Here is a 21,908-nt window from a genome sequence, read left to right as displayed (position 1 = left end):
AAGAATACTCCCAATGAGCAACTCACCCCACCCCCTTCAGATCCCACCCCTCCAACTAACTACCTTAACTCCTGGAACCCAGTCACCATTGAAGACACCATTCGCCTCATGAACTCAATCCACTCTGGCTCACCTTCCGACCCCTGTCCCCACTACATCTTCAACAAAGCTGACTCCATCATCGCACCCCAACTCCGCGACGTCATCAACTGCTCCTTCAACTCCGCCACCTTTCCAGAAATATGGAAACACGCCGAACTCAGCGCCCTTCTGAAAAAACCAACAGCAGACCCCTCAGAACTGAAAAACTACCGACCCATTTCCCTCCTCCCTTTCCCGGCCAAAGTCATCGAGAAAGCCGTCAATAGCCAACTCGCAGCCTTCCTTGAATCCAACAACTCCCTGGATCCCTCACAGCACGGCTTTCAAGCCAAACACAGCACCGAAACCGCCCTCATTGCGGCGACCGACGACATCCGAGCACTCCTAGACAACGGTGAAACAGTGGCCCTCATTCTACTCGACCTCTCCGCCGCCTTCGACACTGTCTGTCATAACACCCTCATACAACGCCTCAACAACATCGGCATTCAAGGTAAAGCCTTGGACTGGATCATCTCGTTCCTAGCCGGAAGAACCCAGAGAGTCCAACTCCCCCCTTTCTACTCAGAGCCCACCGAAGTCATCTGCGGCGTACCCCAAGGCTCCTCACTCAGTCCCACCCTCTTCAACGTCTACATGAGTCCCCTCGCCTCCATCGCACGTCAACACAACCTCAACATCATCTCCTACGCCGACACCCAGCTAATCCTTTCCCTCACCAAAGACCCCAACACCGCCAAAAACAACCTTCACGAAGGTATGAAAGAAGTAGCCGAATGGATGAAACAGAGCCGCTTAAAACTCAACTCAGACAAAACGGAGGTGCTCATCCTAGGATCCTCCCCCTCAGCTTGGGATGACTCCTGGTGGCCTTCCGCTTTGGGATCAGCGCCCACACCCACAAACCATGCACGTAACCTTGGCTTCATTCTAGACTCCTCTCTATCAATGTCCAGACAAGTCAACGCCGTATCGTCCTCCTGCTTCAACGTCCTTCGCATTCTCAAAAAGATCTTCCGCTGGATCCCCCTCGAAACAAGGAAAACTGTCACCCATGCACTGGTCACGAGTCGACTGGACTATGGCAACACACTCTACGCCGGAATTACAACAAAATTGCAGAAAAAGCTCCAGCGCACCCACTGGCTCCCCGTCAACAAAAGAATTACTTTCCGCCTTCTTACCCACGCACACAAGGCCCTTTATAAGCTAGGACCCGAATGCCTCAACACTCGACTGTCCTTCTACTATCCCACCCGCCAACTAAGATCATCCAATCAAGCCCTCGCCGCAGTCCCGCGCATCCGAAAAACCACCATGGGTGGCAGATCCTTCTCCTTCCTGGCTGCCAAGACCTGGAACTCACTCCCCACCCACCTCCGCCTTACTCAGAATCACATCTCCTTCAGAAAAGAACTGAAAACATGGCTATTCGACAAACAATGAACCCCTCCCTCTAGCGCCTTGAGACCCTCTGGGTGAGTAGTGCGCTTTATAAATGCCTGAACTTGAACTACCCAACCCCACACTGGACACGATCATGTCCACCCTCCTCTAAGTGAGAGAAAAACTCCGCACCCTCAAAGAGTTACTCCTCTCACACCCCAGACACCCCCCACCTCTTCCCAACCTAACAACATTTCCCCCTCACATCCTACTCGCCCCCTACATTGGACCTCTATCCCCTCTCGCAATACATCCAATCGCCCTCAACTCCGCACCCTCAAAGAGCTACCCCTCACACACCCCAGACAACCCCTCCCACCTCCATTTCTCAACATAACAACATACCCCCCTCACACCCTACTCACCCCGCTCATTGGATCTCTATCCCCGCTCGCAATACCTCCAACCGCCCTCGACGCACTACCAAGACTCTTTCGGACCTCGACATACACACCCTACTCCGCACATATGCCCCCGACTCGCCAAAACTACGGCTCGCCATCCACCTCCATCTTAGCCACCACACACCTGTCCATTCCTACTATTCTCTCCAACCCTCTCAGACACCCCACGCATAACAACAGAAGCTCCGTCCCCAACAACCTCACAAAAGTCTCCCTCACTCGAGATCCCTCCTCCTCCCTCTGCTCCCCCAGACTCAAATGCACACTTCTCAACTGTAGATCGGCCCAAAGACACTCCTTGGAGATCGCTGATCTCATCATTTCCTCGAACGTTGACCTAGCCATCCTAACGGAAACATGGTTAACTGAATCTTCTACTCCTATCATGGATATCCTAGTCCCCCCCAACTACTGCATCATTAGACTTGACAGGCCCAGGAAAACAGGCGGTGGAATCGCATGCATTTACAAGAGCAACCTTTCAATGAATAAAGTCACCGCCCCTTCTCTTACCTCCTGTGAATACATCTGCCTTGATGTCATCAGTGAAAACAAACCTGTATGTTCACTACACATCATCTACCACCCACCTGGGGACAACTTCACCTTCTCCCAACAACTCATGGACACAATCTCAATCAACTCAGGACGACAAAACACACAAATATACCTTGGAGATTACAATCTTCACTGGAATGACTGTAATGACGCAGTGGTCAATAGCCTCAAAAATTACCTCAACGCTTCTGACCTCACCCAAATTTGCAACAGCCGACCCATGACAAAGGCTCGATCCTCGACCTTATCATCTCCAAAGAAGGAACTACTCAACTTGATTCAATCCAACCCTGTGACTGGTCAGATCACCACATTATCACATTCCTCATCAATGAGAAAGTCAAACGTATCCCGGCCCAATCCTCCAAGCCCAAAGTTTGGAAAAGAGACTTGAAGAAACTCAATCCTAACTCTCTACCCCCTAACAGCTGCAATCTCCTTCTTCCCCCTTCCGGCGTTACTGACGTTCAGTGCCTAACCGACCACTATCTCAACGCTATGACCACGATAATCAATGAGGCTGCACCGTTGCAACTGAAAAGAGTCTCCACCAAGATCTCCAATCCGTGGTACGACGGGAGCCTCAATGAGGACAGACGGGCCATGAGACTGGCAGAGCGCACCTGGAGATCTGTCCCCTCGGCACTGCACCTAAAAACTCTAAAGAAAAAGAGAAACGCCTACTTCAGGAAAATAAAACGTTCAAAGTCAGATTTCTTCAGACTCCAGCTTGACCAAGCAAAAAGCCGCACAAAAAAACTGTTCGAGCTAATCCGGTCACAATCCAAGGAACAACCCCAAGCTGTGAACACATTGGGCAATGCACCCTCCTGTGAAGATTTCTCTGCCTTCTTTAGCCAAAAAACTGACAACATAAGGAACGATATCCTCATTGACGCAAGCCTTTACTCCAAACCCCACTACATAACACCCGATGAACCAAAAAACAATGCGACATGGTCATCCTTTGATACCTACTCTGAAGAAGAAATTGACAGACTACTCAGCTCCCTGAAACCATCCAATCACCTCAATGACCCTCTTCCTGCTAACGCAGTAAAAGACTTCACCCCTTTGCTCCTCCCACTCTGGATTAAAATTATCAATAGCTCACTTCAACAAGGATCCATCCCTGACGCCCTCAAAGTTGGACAAGTTACACCTCTACTAATGAAACCAACAGCTGACCCCTCTGATCTAAACAACTACCGTCCTATTACCAACATTCCCACTCTCGCAAAATTGTTGGAAAAATGCGTTCAACTTCAATTGACAAAGCACATAGAACAGTTTGATCTCCTCAACTCTCATCAATCAGGCTTCAGAGCAGGGCACAGTACTGAATCTGCTATGACTCACATAATAGACGACGCCCTCCAAATTTTAGATCAAAATGATACCTGCCTCCTCATCCTTCTTGATCTCTCTTCAGCATTCGACACTGTGAAACATGAGAACCTACTCGAACTCCTAAACACAAGAATGGGTCTTTCTGGGACTGTTCTTCAGTGGTTCACCTCCTTTCTACACAACAGGTCTCAGAAATTCAAGTGCAACAACCTGATGTCCTCTCCTGTACCGGTATCGTTAGGGGTCCCCCAAGGATCCTGCCTATCCCCTACTTTGTTCAACCTAGTTATGGAACCTCTTACCGCATTGCTACAAGCATCCAACATACACTTTCACATGTACGCCGATGACACTCAACTTTATCTCAAACTACAATCACCCAAAGACATTATGCGTCTGAACTCAACGATCAGAAGCACACAATCCTGGCTGGCCGATAACCACCTCAAACTCAATGCTATGAAAACTGAGTTCCTTCTGATCTCACCTCCCGCGAAAATCTCTACCACGCAAACCTGGCTCAAACACCTAACTGCACTCAATGTCCAACCGACCATAGTGGATTCAGCTAAATCTTTAGGCGTAACACTTGACGCCAATCTCAACATGCAGCAGCATAGCAGCAAGGCAACTAAGGGAGCGAACTTCCAAATAAATACCTTGAGGAAACTTAAACCCTTCCTCCCAGCCAAAGACCTCCAAACTGCAGTACAAGCACTAATCATCCCTCGCATAGACTACGGCAGCATCGCCCTCTGTGGTCTCCCCCTAACCACAACGGCACCCCTAAGAGCATCACTAAACGCGGCAGCGAGACTCATCACTGGATCAAAAAAACACTCACACATCTCCCCGGACTTTAAATCCCTGAACTGGCTGCCTTTTGAAGCCAGAATTCATCTGAAAATTGCCTGCATGACGCACAAGGCTATACACCTGAACTCTCCCGGCTACCTCTCAGAAGCTGACAATTTCCGGCGGTTCCAGAACCACCAGAAGCACAAACAATCTTCTGCTGAAACCTCGAAGATTCCGGAAGGAAAGAACTTACAAACGCTCCTTCTCAGGAATGGCGCCTAGGATCTGGAATTCAGAAGTTAAAGCTATCCTCATGGCTAAACACACCTGAACTACAAATTTTGATCTTTTAAGACTGTGCGTCGATCTGTACTACTTGTTCTGATCCCTTGCACTTGTGTTTTACTTGTATTACCCACCCTACCCCATGCCTATGTAAAGCGCTCTGTTATCTGCAAAGATCTTGTTCGCGCTATATAAAACTTTCAAAATAAATAAAAAATCAATTGCTAAAATTCACTGCAAAATGTACCTGGCTGACAAGTTCTGGTATTCCAAGAGCTCTATCAATTTCTTCAAGGCCATCAAAGGTCCTTAAAGCCATATAGAGTTGATCCAAGAGGGTCCCCTCGTCACTTGCTTGTTCCGAGACCGGATGTGGACACATCAGCTCCTCTGGAGAACTGCCAAACTGTTGTCTGCAAAAGATGCAACATGCAACAAAGGTTTAACTTTCAATATTCAAAAGAGGATGATATATTTATTAACTATAATGTAGGATAATGGATGGCCAATATTTCCCAATCTGATATCTTATCAGATTGCATGTTCTTTGAATTCCTTACTGTTTTATTCTGAATTCACCACTAAGTGCATTAAAAAGAATGCATAAACAAATACATGATCTACTTCAAAATATAGTATATAACTGAAAATGCTGCTTTCTATATTGCTCACATCAAAGAGAAGTTCTGTGATCCAAAAAATGAATATTTGTAAATGTCTCCTAAAATGTGTAAATATAGTAAGATTAGGTTACATCTTATGTGTTGAATGCTGCTTTTTTGTTTTACATCTTGCAGTGGTTGTTTACCTTTATTGGCTATTGAGTCATTTTGAATTCCTTTTTTGTCATGCAACTAAATGTTTTACCTGTATATAACTTGCCACTGTCCACAAGTCTACCCAGATAATTTAGAGATAAATCACAAACAAAAAAGCAAATTATCACAAAATAGAAGTGACAAACCAGTAAACAATAATATATATTCAAAATTCAAGTGGGAACACCTAGTGTTTACTTAATTTCTAAAGACAAACAGTGCTTAAGAGATAGTTTAGGCGGATGGACTTCCAGCACAGCAATACTGCTCTGGAGAGGAACTTTACAAGGAGCTTTTTTTAATTTAGGCACATTTGAAAGGTTTGGAGTATACTGTTGGGAAGCCACATCAATTTTGGGGATACCTTTCCAGAACTATACCAAAACAATTGTTGCACATTTGTATTATCAGATATTGTAGATTAATGCTGTGGGAAACCATTCTTGATTCTTCACCACACCATTCAAACGGAGGGCCACACTTTTCTTTAAGTACACAAGGTGCTTTTGCCAAATTTCTGCTTTGGTATGCAACAACAGGATATCTTTGTTCAAATTAAACTGTATTCTAGTTTAAAAGACTTAAACAAAGCATATTCGGCTTCCAGGATAACGGTCCAAAATGGCAGGACCAAGTTGATCGGCTCCCAGTCCAATTGCTTTATTAATTCATAATCCTGCGGATTTGGAACAAAGCGCGCCACTGGCTGCCAATATTTGCCTTCGACATGCACTCAGTCTGTGAGGGTTCACAGTCTATTGTCTAGAAAGGAGCCCTCTGCCCAGTTGCTGCTGCTTTCATGCAGGCCAACTGAGCCTGGGCTTGCTGCAGAAGGATCCCCACCCTGTGACCCAGAGTAGTGCTGGTAATGACGGACGCAAGGGGCCCGCAAGCAGAGGGGCGCTGCCATGAAGAACCCGGAGAAAACCACCATGGCCCTTGTATTAACGCACAAGTTACTTACCTTCGGTAATGATACATCTGTAAGAAACAGTAGTTAGTATTAGATTCCTTACCTTAGAATATCCCCAGGCGTCAGACTGGATCCGGAAACTTTTGCGTAGCAGTACCCCTGCGCGTCGGTAGGCGTCGTCTGCGGCTCCGCGTCTGTCGTCGTTGGCGCCGGGATGACTTTGTCGTACTTAGACGCCACTCTCGCGCGCTGACGTTAGTTCTTATACACAGCTTTTCCGAGCCAGAAACGCAGAGCCATGATAACAACACTGGTGCCATACAAACTAGGGCCCTGAAAGGGGATGACCTTAACCCTAGATATCGGTTCGCAGAACGGGGAGGATGGGTGGGGCGGTAAAGAATCTAATACTAACTACTGTTTCTTACAGATATATCGTTACCGAAGGTAAGTAACTTGTGCATCTGAAAGAAACAGGTTAGTATTAGATTCCTTACCTTAGAATAGATACCCCAGCAATACCAACCCCGGTGGTGGGTCTGCAAACCAATGATCACACCAGAAAGTCCTGGAGATCGGAATGGCCGAAAAAGCCATCTCTCCGGACTTGGCTGTCCAGGCAGTAGTGTATTGCGAACGTGTGCAACGAGGCCCACGTAGCTGCCTGACAGATGTCCTTCAAGGGGACTCCCCGACCCAGGGCAGTAGTAGCCGCCGTGGCCCGAGTGGAATGGGCACGTAGCCCCACAGGAGGCTCCTTTTTAGCCAGAGAGTAACAAGCCTTGATGCACAAGACGACCCATCGAGAAATGGTCCGTTTGTGCACCGCCCGTCCCTTCTTAGCGCCCATGTAACCAACAAAGAGTTGGTCATCCACCCGGAACTGGCCTGTGCGATCCAGATAATATGAGCACGCACGTTTTGGGTCCGGAAGGTGGAGCCTCTTTTCCTCTCTCGAGGGATGCAGAGGAGGAAAGAAGGTGGGCAAGGTGATGGGACTGCCCGATGTGGAAGGCTGTGACTACCTTGGGCAGGAAAGAGGGTCGCGTCCGCAACACAACTTTGTCCGGATGGACAGAAAGGAAGGGAGGTTGAGAAGAAAGAGCCTAGAGCTCACTCACTCTCCTGGCAGAGGTGAAGGCAACCAGGAATGCAGTCTTAAGAGTAAGGAGACGAAGAGGACAGTTATGAAGTGGCTCGAAGGGAGTGCACATCAGATAATTCAGAACCAGGTTCAAGCCCCTCTGAGGCATCACGAAAGGAACAGGAGGAAACATATGAGTAATGCCTTTCAAAAACCTATTTACAACCGGGGACTTGAACAAAGAGGGATGATCAGGGAACCTTAAGAAGGCGGAAATGGCAGAGAGGTAGCCCTTTAGAGTGCCCAGAGCAGAGCCCTGCTGGGCAAGAGAAAGAAGAAAGAGGAGAACCTGCAGGCGTATACCGATTTTGTGGAAAGACGCCTGGCTGCCAGAATCACATTACAGACTTCAGGAGGCAAGTCAAATGGCCTCAACTGCAGCCGCTCAATCTCCACGCATGTAAGTAGAGACTGGACAAGTTCGGGTGGAGGACCGTCCCCTGCTGCTGCGACAGAAGGTCCTCCTGAAGAGGCAGACGAATCGGAGGATCGACTGACATGCTGAGTAGCTCGGGATACCAGTATCTTCGTGCCCAGTCCGGAGCCACAAGGATGTCTTGGGGCCGGTCACGTCTGATCGTCTTCAGCACTCTGGGCAGAAGTGCTATAGGCGGAAAGGCGTACAACAGACCGCAACTCCACTCGCGACGAAAAGCGTCACCGAGCGAGTGCCGCCTTGGAAATTCCAATGCGCAGAACTGATGACATTGCGCCTTCTCTTCTGTGACGAATAGATCTAACCAAGGCTCTCCCCACTGCTGAAAGAGGCCTTGCGCCACGTCAGAATTCAGACGCCATTTGTGATCCATCATGCACCGACGGCTGAATTAGTCCGCCCTGGCGTTCAGGGAACCTGCCAGGTGTTGTACCACCAGGGTCATGCCCTGATGTTCCAGCCACTGCCAGAGGCGCATAGCCTCATGGCAAAGGGTCCACGACCCCACCCCGCCATGTTTGTTGCAGTACCACATGGCGGTGGTGTTGTCCGTGAACACCTGCACTACACACCCCGGACAGAGGGGAGGAATGCCTTCAGTGCAAGCCGGATCGCCCACAGCTCCAGAAGGTTAATGTGGAGCCGGGACTCCGCCGGAGACCAGAGGACTCTGATCTCCGCCTCTCCCATGTGGCCCCCCATTCCTGTCACAACTACGTGCTCCGGTTGGGGTAGGGAGAGGGACCTGCCGCTGACCCAATCGCGGTCCATGAGCCACCACTGCAACTGTCTTGCAGTGTCCTCCGAGATCAAGACATGGTCGGACAAGTTGCCCTGATGCTGGGCCCACTGAAACTTCAGGTCCCACTGCAGAGCCCGCATCCGCCACCTGGTGTGATGCAACAGAAGGATGCCGGAGGCCATCAGCCTCAGAAGCCGCAGCTTCAACCTGACCGAGACTCGGGATAAAGGCTGAAAGATCGGAATCAGAGCCTGAATATCCCGAACCCGCTGTGCGGGAGGATAAACCTGAAACTGAGCTGAGTCTAGAACCGCTCCGATGAAGAGGAGCTTCTGAGAGGGACACAGGTGCGACTTCGGCACATTGATGGAGAACCCCAACAGGAGCAGGAGGTCGGCTGTAGTCTGGAGGTGGCTGACGACTGTCTGGGGCGAGCCCGCCTTCAACAACCAGTCGTCAAGGTAGGGGAAGACTGAAACCCCTAACCTGCGCAGATGAGCTGCGACCACTGCCATCACTTTCGTGAACACCCGTGGGGCGCTGGTAAGGCCGAAGGAGAGCACAGTAAACTGAAAGTGCTCGTAGCCTACCGTGAACCGCAGGTAACGCCGGTGGGCCGGCAGGACGGGGATGTGGAAATAGGCGTCCTGCAAGTCCAACGCTACCATCCAGTCTCCTGGGTCTAGGGCAGCTAAGACCTGAGCCAAAGTCGGCATCTTGAACTTCTCCTTCCGGAGGAAGACGTTGACGTTCCGGAGGTCCAAGATAGGGCGTAGGCCCCCTTTGCACTTCTTGGGAACCAGAAAGTAGTGGGAGTAACAACCACACCCTACTTCTGGCCCAGGAACGCACTCAATGGCCCCCTTGACCAAGAGAGCCATAACTTCCTCTTGCAGAAGTTGCAAGTGATCCCCCGACACGCGGTGGTACTGCAGTGGCATGGCTGGAGGGGTCGCCTCGAAGGGGAGGGTGTAGCCCCTTCGGACGAGTTGCAGCACCCACCTGTCCGATGTGATGGAGCGCCAGTGGAGGAGGTAATGGCGAATCCTGCCCCCCACTGGCGACAAATGGCCCTGAAAGCTCGGACTAAGAAGGCTTTGAGGCGGATGCTGGGGGGGGTGGATGTGGACAGGCCGCGCCATTGTCCCCTGTTACCGCCGCGACGGTAACCATGTCCGCCACCGCGCTGAATGTTAGTCTGCGGCCCGTGGCTGACAGGACGTGTGAGAGCACCCCTTCCGTGGCCACGAAAGGAGGGCTGGGCAGAAGATTGCTGGCGCGGGGCCGACAGGCCCAAGGACTTGGCCGTAGCCCTGGAGTCCTTAAAGCGTTCCAGCGCATGATCTGCCTTGCCACCGAAGAGGTGGCTGCCATCGAACGGCATGTCCATAAGGATGTTTTGAACATCGGCCGAAAAGTTGGCGGGCCTCAGCCAGGCGTGGCGGCGAACTGCCACAGACGTAAAAATTGCTCTTCCTAGCGAGTCCCTGGTATCCAGTCCACATCTAATAGAGTACCGCGCTGCGTCTCTTCCCTCCGCAAGGACTTGAGCGAGTTTCGCCCGGGTTCCCTCCGGGCACTCAAGCAGCACGGCTGCAACCGTATCCCACAGATAGTGGGTGTAACGGCCCAAGAGGCACGTGGTGTTGACTGACCGCAACACCAAACTAAGGAAGGAGAACATCTTCTTTCCGAACTGTTCATACCTCTTGGATTCCCGATCTGGTAGAGGCCTGGATAACCAGACTCTCGGGGGTGGGGTGGGTGGACAAGAAACTAGGGTCGCCCGGAGCTGGGCGGTGGCGCCTAGCGACGTTCCTATCTACAGGAGGGCCTGGACCAAGTGCCCAACAGGACGTCTGTGAGAGCCTCATTAAACGTCAGTAGAGGCTCTGGGGAGCTTACCTGCGGTTTAAGGATCTCTGTGAGGATGTTGGACCTCACTGTTGCGACGGGGAGCTCAAGAGCCAAGGCCTTGGCTGCCCTCATCAGCACCACACTATAAGCTGCCCCCTCCTCCGTAGCCACGGTAGGAGGGGAGACAAAACCAGTGTCTGGGGAGGTATCCAGGCCACTGGCTTCCCCTAGTTCCTGTGTCCAGTCCTCATATGACTGGCACTCACGAGCCAGCGAGTCCTCAGACCCCCCCCCCCCCGCTACCCCTGCCCCCCCTCGTCCTTGTCCTGAAATTCAGGAATAAAGGATGGACCCAGATCCTCTAAGAATTGCTCTTCGGCCGGCGTCGAATGCGGCTTGGACGCCACAACCGGACCGAGGGTCGGACCAGGGACGGCGTCGTCCAAGGACGGCTCCGGGGGTGACACCCTAGGGGTCGACGTTGGCGGGGTTGTAAGGCCCGCTTGGGCCCCCAGTCGGGTCCGCTGGGCCCGAAGGCGCTGCGGAACCCGACGGAGGAGAGAGCGACCTCATGGCCATGAGGATGGCGTCGATCTCCTCCGGCGTCGCGTGGGCGGTGTCACCCAAACACCTGGCCGCGTCGTGCGAGCATCGGGGGGAGTTAGAAGAGCGAGGTCACCTCTTCGACTTCTTGTGCCTCTTACCTGAGGACTTGGAGCCCGACGAGTGGTATCGACTCGCCGAGCTGTGATGACTCCGGCCCCGCGACCGGTCCCTCGACCTCCTTCCAGACCGGGACCTCCAGCGGCGCGGGGCCGACTGCCGGAGCTCGAGGCGCTTGCGGGACCGCTCCCACCTAGCCTTCGACGTCAAGGCCCGGCAGTCGGGGCACGACTTGTCATCGTGGTAGGGCCCCAGGCAATGTAGGCACCGGCGGTGGGGGTCGGTAACCGACATCAGTCAGTTGCAGTCAGCAAAGGGCTTGAACCCGGGCATCCCTACCGGCACCGATGGAGTCGTAGACTCGAAAGGGATCCAAAAAGGATCGAAAAAGCTTAGTCAAAAAGTGACTAAAGGGTACCACTTTCTCCGGACCTGCGCTTGCTGGCGCGGAAAAAAGAAGAACTGACGTCAGCGCACGAGGGCGGCGTCTAAGTACTCCGACGACGTCATCCTGGCGCCAACGACGCCGACGACAGACGCGGAGCCACAGACGACGCCTACCGACGCGCAGGGGTACTGCTAGGCAAAATTTCCGGATCCAGTCTGACGCCTGGGGATATTCTAAGGTAAGGAATCTAATACTAACCTGTTTCTTTCAGATCTGCATTTACCCTGGGAGGCCACGGGGCAAAAAAGTGAGGCAAGTCAGGCCAGATCGTCCATCCCACTAATCCCCCCATTTTTACCCTTATAATGAAGCCCATGGTGACCGGGTATACTTAGAATGCTCAGGCCTGGGGCATTAACTTGGAAAAAGAAATATAAGTTTGAATAGCTCAATATGCTGGCAATGTCGTCTTACACATGCAAAAACCTCACCTCTCCATTCCTAGACTTAGGATATAATATATGGAGAAGCCTTGGGTTTGCAGGTGAATTGGCTTAAATCATTGTGCTCCCCCTTACAAAGAGGAATTTTGGGCAATAGACATCACTAATCTTAAGATCATGCTGGGGAACTTTAAGGAGATAGGCATTCATATCTCCTGGGACCCAGAGGAAGGATTATGTGTCTTATCCTGTAAGCATCTGTTCTTGGCATATAGAGCTGTAGATTCACATGCTCTGCATACTCCTGCCATTTATTTTTTTCTTTGAAGATTTTCAAGTCCTGTCCTTGCGGTGGTCATTGATTCCATTGTTAGATTGTTTTCCCGCAAGAGGGTGAGAATGGAGTAAGTAAGTGTAGTATAGAGATGTCCATGTGTGTGTATAATGTAAGTAATAGGAACTGCTACAACCATAGATGTCTGGGGAGGAGGGAGGGCACATGTGAATCTACAGCTCTATATGCCAAGAACAGATGCTTACAGGGTAAGTAACATAATCCGTTCAAGGCATGTGTGCTGAAGATACCCACTGCATAGACTGTATAGCAGTACTCTCCCAAAGCGGTGGCTAACGAGAGGGTGTTGCAGGTGTTTGAAAGAGTGTTTTTAGGATGGCTTGTCCTACATTAGCTTGTTGACGTGCTAATACATCCACATGTGTTTGGTGTGGACCATGTAGCTGCCTTACATATGTCAGCTATGAGAATATTGCCTAAAAAGACCATAGATGCTCCTATTTTGCATGTAGAATGTGCTCTAGGTGGTATAGTTGAAGGTCTCGTAGCTTTAGCATAGCAAATTTGAATACATTTAACAATCCATCTAGAAATACCAGATTTAGAGACAGGTTTTCCCTTATGAAGTGAAGCAAAGGCAATAAAAAGTTGTTTCGCGTAAATCTTTTGCTCTATCACTATAATATAGAAGTGCTCTTTTGACATCAAGTGTATGTAGAGTTGTTTCTGGTTAAGGGAAGAAAACGGGTAACAACTGATTAATTAATATGAAAAGCAGAGACCACTTCTAGAAGGAATTTGGGATTTGTACGAAAAACCACTTGATCTCTATGAAGTTGTAAGAACGGTTCTTCTAGGGTTAGTGCCGGTTACTCACCAACATATTTTAGAGAAGTGACAGCAATTAGAAAGGCAACCTTCCCAGAAAGAAATTGTAATGTACAATTGTGCAATGGTTCAAAAGGTGGACCCATACGCATTGTGAAAACAATATTAAGGTTCCAGGCAGGTGCAGCTGATACTCTTGGTGATATTATTCACTTGAGGCCTTCCATAAAGTCTTTAATTACTGGAACATTGAATAAGGATAAACGTTGCCTGTTTTGAAGATATGTAGCAACTGCTGAAATATGTAAAACAATGATGTGTAGGCTAGGCTTGTCCACTGTAGATGCAAAAGATAACAAATAATATGTTGTATGGATGCATCTAGAGGATCAATTTTGGTTATTATTACAATGTATCACAAACCTTTTCCACTTTGTTGTATAACATGCTCTAGTGGTAGGTGTTCTTGCTTTCTTAAGAATTGTCATATAATCTGGTTGTAGGTTTAGGTATCCAAAGTCGATGATTTCAGGAGCCAAATTGAGCTCCTTGGGGTAATCTGCCAATTGTTGGCTGATCGAGCAGCTACGCTTTTGCCTGAGGCATCTATTAATTTTGATTCTTTATCAGGAGGTGGTGCCTCTCCTGAGGTTTGTGAATTTGCTCTTTTACGAGCATTAGAGACAACTACAGAATCCAAAGGAAGATGGCCCTTAATAAAAACTGGGTTAGATGGTGGGTGTTTATTAGTTTTTTCCACCATAGGTGTTATGATGCGTGCCCTCACTGAATCTTTAAAAATGTCTTCAGCATGCCTCATCATACCTTTCAAGATAGGGAACAACTTTTGATATTCTATGTGTGTTTCCTAAATTTTCAAAGAGGAAATCTTCCTTTGGGGATTCCTTGTGTAACGTTCCACCATGGTACATGGCTCCCCGACAATTAACTCCTGATATCAGGAGGGGAAGGTTTAGCAGCAGTATAGATTTGGATCTGTGTCTGCTGGTGGATATCTATGGGTCTATATTATAATCATCCCATGGACCTGGTGGTGGCTGATCATGAGTGCCATCCCCATCCCCTATATCAGGATCTGTACCTGGAGAGCCTGGTGGTGTGATGTGTAAAGGGTCTGAAGCTAGTATAATAGGTACTGGTGAAGAAGGTGGAGGGGTTTGAGGATTGTGGCGAATGCGGCTAGTAGCCATGTCCTCCTCCTTCCTAAGAGGGATTTTATATTGAGTGTCAGTTTTCCTTCTGGAGGACGGTATCACTGGCTTTGTTGTAATATGTCCAGTGTCAGTATTTATATGGATTTTCTTCGGTTTTGAATCCAGCTTTTGTTTCATAGTTTTCAGAATTGGCTTCAGAGGCTTTAAAAGAGCATCTTTCTGTTTCGGTTCTGAAATTTTCGGTACAGAGCTGGACTTGTCCATTTTATCTTTCGGAGCGAAGGTTTTGTAACCGAAGAGGTATCATCTTGGCTTGAGCCGGAAGGCTGGACTTGCTGTCTTGGTGCCGAGCCGGAGGGCAGGGCATTGGAATCAGAGTCTCGGTGCCTACCATGGCCTTATGGCAGTGGTGGCCCAGAAGAACAAGTTACTTACATTCGGTAATGCTTTTTCTGGTGGATACAGTATCTACCTGTGGATTCCTCACCTTGTGAATATCCCCCTGCGTCAGCAACATTCAGAACTTCTTTTGTAGCTCTTCACGCCGACGACGTCACAGAAACACGGCATCGCGCGCGGCTCCGCTGACGTCACTAACTCCATAAAGGGCCTACGCCGGCATGATGACATCAGTTCTGCCCTTTTTTCCGTGCCTTCGAGGCACACGGACAGACCAACAACAGTAGATATATTATTTTATTTTGTATATTTTAGAAAAGGTAACAAACATTGACCTAGAGTGTAAATACCAAAGCCCCCCTCCCATCCCACAAATTGTCAGTGCATCCCTATGAAATCAATTGCGCGTCCTCTTACATTCAAGCGAATACACAGCCATTTAGTCAACAACCCATTAAGCAGGGCCGGCGGCGCTTACAGTACATAACATGGCTAACATATGCAATCCAGACAGGGTCAGCCAGCAACATTGATACGCATGGCGCTAGTCCTCTAGGTCAGAAGTCTACTCAGTGTCCCAGTTATGTCACCCTTGACACCCGTCGGTCTCAGACTCCCTGCGACTCTGTGTCAGCGGCATTGTCCCCTTTATCCGCCAGATAAGTTTGGTAAAGCCCCCAGAAGTTCTTGGGTCTACTGGTGGGGGGAAGGAGTTCACTATAGTTCTCAGACTGCGTACAGCAATATATCATCTCATGTGCCCATCTTTTAGGTGTCGGTGCAGGGCCTCTCATCCAGCAGCATGCTACTACTCTGCGTGCTATTAATTACCCCATGTCTACTAGTCTACGCGCAGCTGTTTGGTGTATCCTAGCAAAGCCATCATAGGGTCTGGTGCGATGTCAATTTCTGCAACAGCGCTAATTTCAGCGAAGATCTTATCCCAGAAGTCCCATATTCTAGGGCATTGCCACGCTAGGTGTAGGAAGCCCGCATCAGGAGCGTGACACCTCTCACAGTCCGCTGTGGCTCTAAGGCCATACCTGCAGAGCCTGTCTGGCATATAATATATTCTATTTAGGAATTTGAAGTGAATCAGCCTATGCCGGCCATTTAATGAAAGCTTCCTAGTGTTGGTGCAGCAGTATCGCCACATGTCATCATCCAATACCGTTTGTAAATCCTACTGCCATGCCAGTCGTGCTTTGGTGTATGTGTTTTCTCTATGTGTTTATGACAGTGCGTATAAGTGAGACAGTAGTTTCTGGGGAGAAGTGGCCTTGATAACGTACGTGAGTTCTCTCACCTCTGGTGGCTCCGCCATGTCCCCTCCCAAAAGCTCGGAAAGCATGTGGCGGACTCTGTAAAACTGGAACCTCATCAGAAGTGATGGCGATTCCAGGCCAACTATTGCCTGCTCCCAAGTCTTGACAACTCCATCATTGAACAGGTCTCCAGCGACCTTAATGTTCAGTTTCTGCATGTCAGTTACCAACCCTTTCTCCCGGAGAGGTGGCAGCCACCGGGCCCAATCAATAGGCATAATAGGGGAATACAGCAGTGCACCATTTTGTACCTGCAAAAGACTAGACCATGCGTGATTCGTGGTCGAAATGGAATCTAGTATTCCAGTCCTACAATCTGTTGGTTCGAAAATCGTATGAGGGAGTGAGAGAGGCCGGGCAAACAGAGACTCCATTTTTACGTGCGGTATGTCTCGGTTCCCGTGTATCCAAGTGTGTAAGTGAGCAGCCTGCACTACTCTGTAATATAATTCGAGGTCAGGCGCGCCAAGCCCTCCCATGAAGTAAGGTAGTGTGAGGAGCGACCATTTCGCACGGGGCTAACCGCCTGCCCAGGCAAGTTTTGTCATCAATTGTTGCAGCCGCTGGAAGAATGACTTAGGAAGGACCATCGGGATGGTCATAAATAGGAATAAGAATCTGGGGAGCACAACCATTTTCATAATGGCAATTCGCCCCATTAGGGAAAGCGGGAGCTTGCACCAGGTAGCCACATCGTCCTCCAGCTTGCTGAATGCCGTTCCATAGTTAGCCCTAAATATGGTCTCAGGGTCTGTGTGTAGGTGCACCCCCAGGTATCTAATCGTGTCAGTTGTCCAGTGGAGCGGGTACTCCATGGTAGTAGGTTGCATGACTGGAGTCAGGGGGAATGCCAGTGACTTCGACCAGTTGACCTTCAGTCCAGATAAGGCGCCAAAACGGACTACTTCCCTGAGGACCGAGGATAAGTTGTCATCAGGGTCGCGGACATATAGCAATGTGTCGTCAGCATACATTGACCCCACAACATTTTGGGAAGCTTATGCCTTTGTTTCCATGGTACTCTCGTAGGGCGCAGGCCAGGGGGTTCAGCCACTAGGGCATATAACAGAGGCGAGAGTGGGCAACCCTGCCTGGTGCCCCTTGTGATTGGAAAAGAGTCTGTGACCAAATCATTCAATCAGAGTCTAGCATGCGGCCGGGAGTACAGCGCTCCTATTATTTGGAGGAAAGGTAGTCCAAAGCCCATTCGCAGTAAAACCCTCCTCATGAATGTCCATTCCACTGAGTCGAAGGCCTTTTCCATGTCCAGGAAAACCGACAACGCCTTCCTATCCTGTCGGACATGCTGTATCGTGCCCAGGACTGTCCGAATATTATATGTCAGATTCCTGCTTGGGATAAAACCCACCTGCTCTGGGGCCACCAGTTCAGGTGCTAGGAGAGCCAGCCGAGTGGCTAACACTTTGGCAAATAGTTTTGCATCTGCATTAACCCCTTGCATGCTGATGACGCCCCCCAGCCGTCATGCACTACAGTGCTCGTGTGCTGATGACGGCTGGGGGCCGTCATGACCGCACCCGCGCTGAAATCTGCAGCACAGGAGCAGAATCGGCCCAGCATGGAAGGGGTTAAGCAAGGAGAGAGGCCTGTATGAACTACATTCCTCCCTAGGCTTGCCCGGTTTCAATATCGTCACAAGTAGAGCCTCTCTCATCGACTCAGGCATACTACCCTCCACACATATATCATCAAAGAGAGCCGACAGATGCGGGATAAGTTGGTCCTTGAAAGCTTTATAAAAGCCCGCCGTTAGGCCGTCTGCCCCTGGAGCACTACCCGACTTCATGCTTGTCAGAGCTTCGGATATTTCGTCTTTCTCTATAGGGAGCATGAGGAATTCCCTATGGGTGTTCGTTAACATGGGAATGTCTATGTGGCTAAGGTAGTCATCAATGTTATCCTCAAGGTCCCCACTCTGTGACGTGTACTGTTCTGCGTAGTAGGCCTTAAATGCATTAGCTATGTCAAAGGGATCAGTAAGGGTTTCCTTGTTAGGAGACTTTATCTCTGTAATATGTTGTCGTTTTCTCGTCCCTCCAATGATCCTGGCCAACATCGCACTAGGTCTGTCATGCTCTCCATACACTCTAGCCGTGGCATACTTCCCCATATGTCTAATTTCCCTGTCAGTTTCCTCGTGATATTCGGCCAGTAGCTTTTTGATTTCATCTCCCACCTCCTCATCTGCCCGCTTTCTTTGTCTCTCCTCCAGGGCCTCCAGCTGTTTCTCAAGGTCTGCCAGTTTCTTCCTAATGGATTTGAGTATTCCAGAGTGCTTAGACATGGCTACTCCCTACTTTGAAAGCTTCCCAGATGGTTTGAAATCTCTCAACAGAGCCTACATTAGTGTAAAAAAATACGTCAATAGCTTCAGCCAATTCACTCCTGAATACCGCATCCAGTAAAGAGTATGGCGGGAACCGCCAGGTAAATGGTGGGATGGACCTACCCGGAGCCAGCAGTTCCAGTAACACAGGAGAGTGGTCCGACAGCGTTCTAGGGAGTACCCTACACTCGCTGATAATACCCATTCTGGAAGAGGGGACTAGCCAGTAGTCTATTCTGGTATGTATGTCGTGGTAAGCAGAGTAATGTGTATAGCCTCCCTGTTGTGGGTTGCGGGACTGCCAGGCGTCTTCCAGGCACAGGCAAGTCATAGCGTTCTGTAATTCCACCGCTGCCGCCGATGGCTTACGGTATGGGCCAGCTGACCTATCAAGGGTGGGGTCAAGAGTGAGATTCTTATCTCCCCCCCACCAAAGGTTGTTCGGGTCGTATTGTCGGGTCTTGGCCGCCAAGGTCCGATAGAAGGTAGTAGAGTCAAAGTTAGGACCATAAGTGTTAACAATTACCAAATTCAGGCCAAGGCCAGTGCACCGAGAAATGACGTATCTGCCCTCCGAATCAGCTTCTAGGGTTTGCAGTGTTAGCGTGGATTTCGGGTTCACCCATGTCATGACACCCCTGGCGTGTGTATTGAAGCCCGCAACAGCTACATGCCCTTCTAGACCCCTACATTTCAGCATCTTACTGCTAATAGGAAGGTGAGTCTCCTGAATTAATGCTAAATCTATACGTTGGCACTGTAGGTAGCCAATTACTTTCCTGACCTTTCTATGGTCGTTGAGACCGCGTACATTCCACGTGAGTGTCCTAAGCCTGGGTGAGGGTGTGTTGTCAGCGTTATCCGCCATTACCGTCATCAGTGCAATTTGTGAGCGCAGCAGTTATGAACGCCACCTGAATGCGCAGTGTAGGCCCTGTGTAAGAAGTAGCTCGGTATATCTTCCTTTGAATGACTGCACTTTCCCATCCCAAAACGCCTCAACCCCCCTCCCACAGCAGACCAACCCCAACTCGGCCTAGCATGTCAACATCCCACCCCATTCTCAGTTCCACGAAAACCCAAGAAAGCCCCCAAAGGAGCTGCAGGTGCACACAGCGCTAGGGCCGAGGTTGCCAGAAAATCAGTCAGTAACTTTGGTAAGTTCTGACCGTTGGACCACCCCAAACGCCACCGCCATATGTTTATATCTAGACGTGAACCAACATAGCACCGTTAAACAACTCCAATGCGGCTCAGCTTCAGTGCGCAGTCTTCATGATATGTACCAGGACAATTCCTTTACCCACCCACAGAGGAGAATTATGCATAAACGCAATGCCAACCTTACTTGCACACTAGTTGTCCAAAACTATACAGATCAAAATTATCTCACCCACAGGCCGGCAAATCTGTTCTCTTGTGAGTGCACTGGATGCCCGTGCACAGTCCTCACACAGGAGCGGGGAAGGTGTTCATATCAATTCCGAACTCCAAGTCCGGGCCGAGGCGTCATACCAAATACAGAGTCTCGTCTTGGAGCTTGACCATCATACTGCTCGTCGCCCTCAGTCTTGTTCCTCCAGTTGGCTGCTGTTGCCCTCTCCATCCTTCTGGCTGCTGGGGTCTCCCGATGTTCTTTAGTCCATACCTTCAAGGCTTTTCGGAGATCCTTCGGGTCCGTGAAGAAATGGGAATGGCCTTGCCGGTTGATTCCTAACTTTGCTGGGTATAGCATGGCATAGTCAAGTCCGAGATCACAAAGCTGCTTCTTGTAGGGGGCAAAATGTTTGCGCTCTTCTTGCACCTTTGCTGTAAAGTCCGGATATAAGGAGATTTTAGAGCCTTTCAAATTCTAGAATCTTCTTTTCTCGGGCGATCCGCAGGGCCGTGTCCCTATCCCTGTAATTCAACAGCTTGGCGATGATAGGCCTCAGGGGAACCCCCGGGCGCGGGCGAGGGCCCAGCATGCGGTGTCCTCTCTCTACAATGAACATTGGCGAGAAGGCGTCCTCCCCCAGCAGCGAGGTAAGGAGTTTTTCAACAAAGATTTCAATTTTTCTGGTTTGTGTCGTCTCCGAAATTCCAGTAATACGTATGTTAGAGCGTCTTGAGCGGGCCTCCAAATCCTCCGATTTGTCTTTTATCACTTGCAGAAGCCTGCCGATTTGTTTGCGGTCCTTATCTAGTTCTGTTTGGGCTTCCTCTACTTCTGTTAGGCGCCGCTCCGACATGTCCAGGCGCTCCGCTCGTTTGTCCACACGCTCTGCCATGCGGTCCATTCGATAGGTGAGGGCATCAATCTTAGTGCCTATGGACGCCATACTGTCTTGCAGGCCCATCTCCATCGTTACCAGCAAAGCTTCAATGTCCGAGTATATTGTCCCTTCAGCGCCTCTAGGCGTGGGTGCAGTTTCTGCCTCCTGTGCCTCAGGGGTTTTAGTGCGGCGGCTCTCAAAGAGGAGTTTACTTTGGGTCTTATGCCCTTTGCCCATGTTGAAGTGAGGCCCTGTCCAGCTGTTAGGACAGTCACCTCAAGGCTACAGAAGCCCCATGCAATGGGCATCAGGAATAGCACCACTCTTATCGCGCCTCACCAGCAGTATTCCGCTATTGTACAGAGCATGTGGATCATGGCAGGCCTCCCGAGAGCAGAGCGGCCCAATCCCCCCTGGTTGTCTGTTTCAGGGGTAGGCGTCTCTTCCACTCCCTCAGAGCAGTGCAGAGTTCTGCGCTTCCAGCAGGCCCTAAGAGAACTCAGTTGTGGTGGGACTTCACTCCCCGCAGGCACATAGGCGCGCCGGGACGCCCCACCTCCACTGGCTAAGACACCTCCGTTCAGGCGCGCAGGGGCCGCCCCAGCTCCCGAGGCGTCCAGAGGCCCCAATGCCAGCGAGGGCACTGTGATCAGCAGCGCGAGGGTAGATGCAAGGGCTGCTCCAGACTGTGTCCTAACACCCAGGGGGGGCCATCGACCAATATGGTGGGGAGGGGGGCAGCCGATTGTGGGCGCCACAGAACTCCCCCGCTCACCTCCGAGTTGACCCCCTTAGAGTGCCTGTGTCGTGCCCCCCCCGTCAAGGTTGAATGGCAAGGGTGGCAGACACACGTATCAGTGTCCCTCGGGTTGCAGCGGAGGTCCGGCACCCGCCGGACCGGAGCCCCACAGCAATGCCGCACATCGAGTCACGACAG

General features: G+C 50.2%; 1 protein-coding gene across 12 annotated transcripts in view; it reads right to left on the bottom strand.

Moving 5' to 3' along the window:
• The window catches only part of NCOA2 (nuclear receptor coactivator 2), a 1,089,938-nt gene that overhangs the window by 206,800 nt on the left and 861,230 nt on the right, over nt 1-21,908 (bottom strand). For all 12 annotated transcript variants that reach the window (XM_078687164.1, XM_078687175.1, XM_078687166.1 and 9 more), the window contains one exon: nt 5,191-5,356. In XM_078687164.1, the coding sequence (XP_078543290.1) occupies nt 5,191-5,356 (166 nt within the window). The remainder of the gene's footprint in view (nt 1-5,190; nt 5,357-21,908) is intronic.

Source organism: Lissotriton helveticus, chromosome 4_1 (genome assembly GCF_964261635.1).
Source record: "Lissotriton helveticus chromosome 4_1, aLisHel1.1, whole genome shotgun sequence".
Lineage (NCBI taxonomy): Eukaryota > Metazoa > Chordata > Amphibia > Caudata > Salamandridae > Lissotriton > Lissotriton helveticus.
This window is presented reverse-complemented; position numbering and strand designations above follow the sequence as displayed.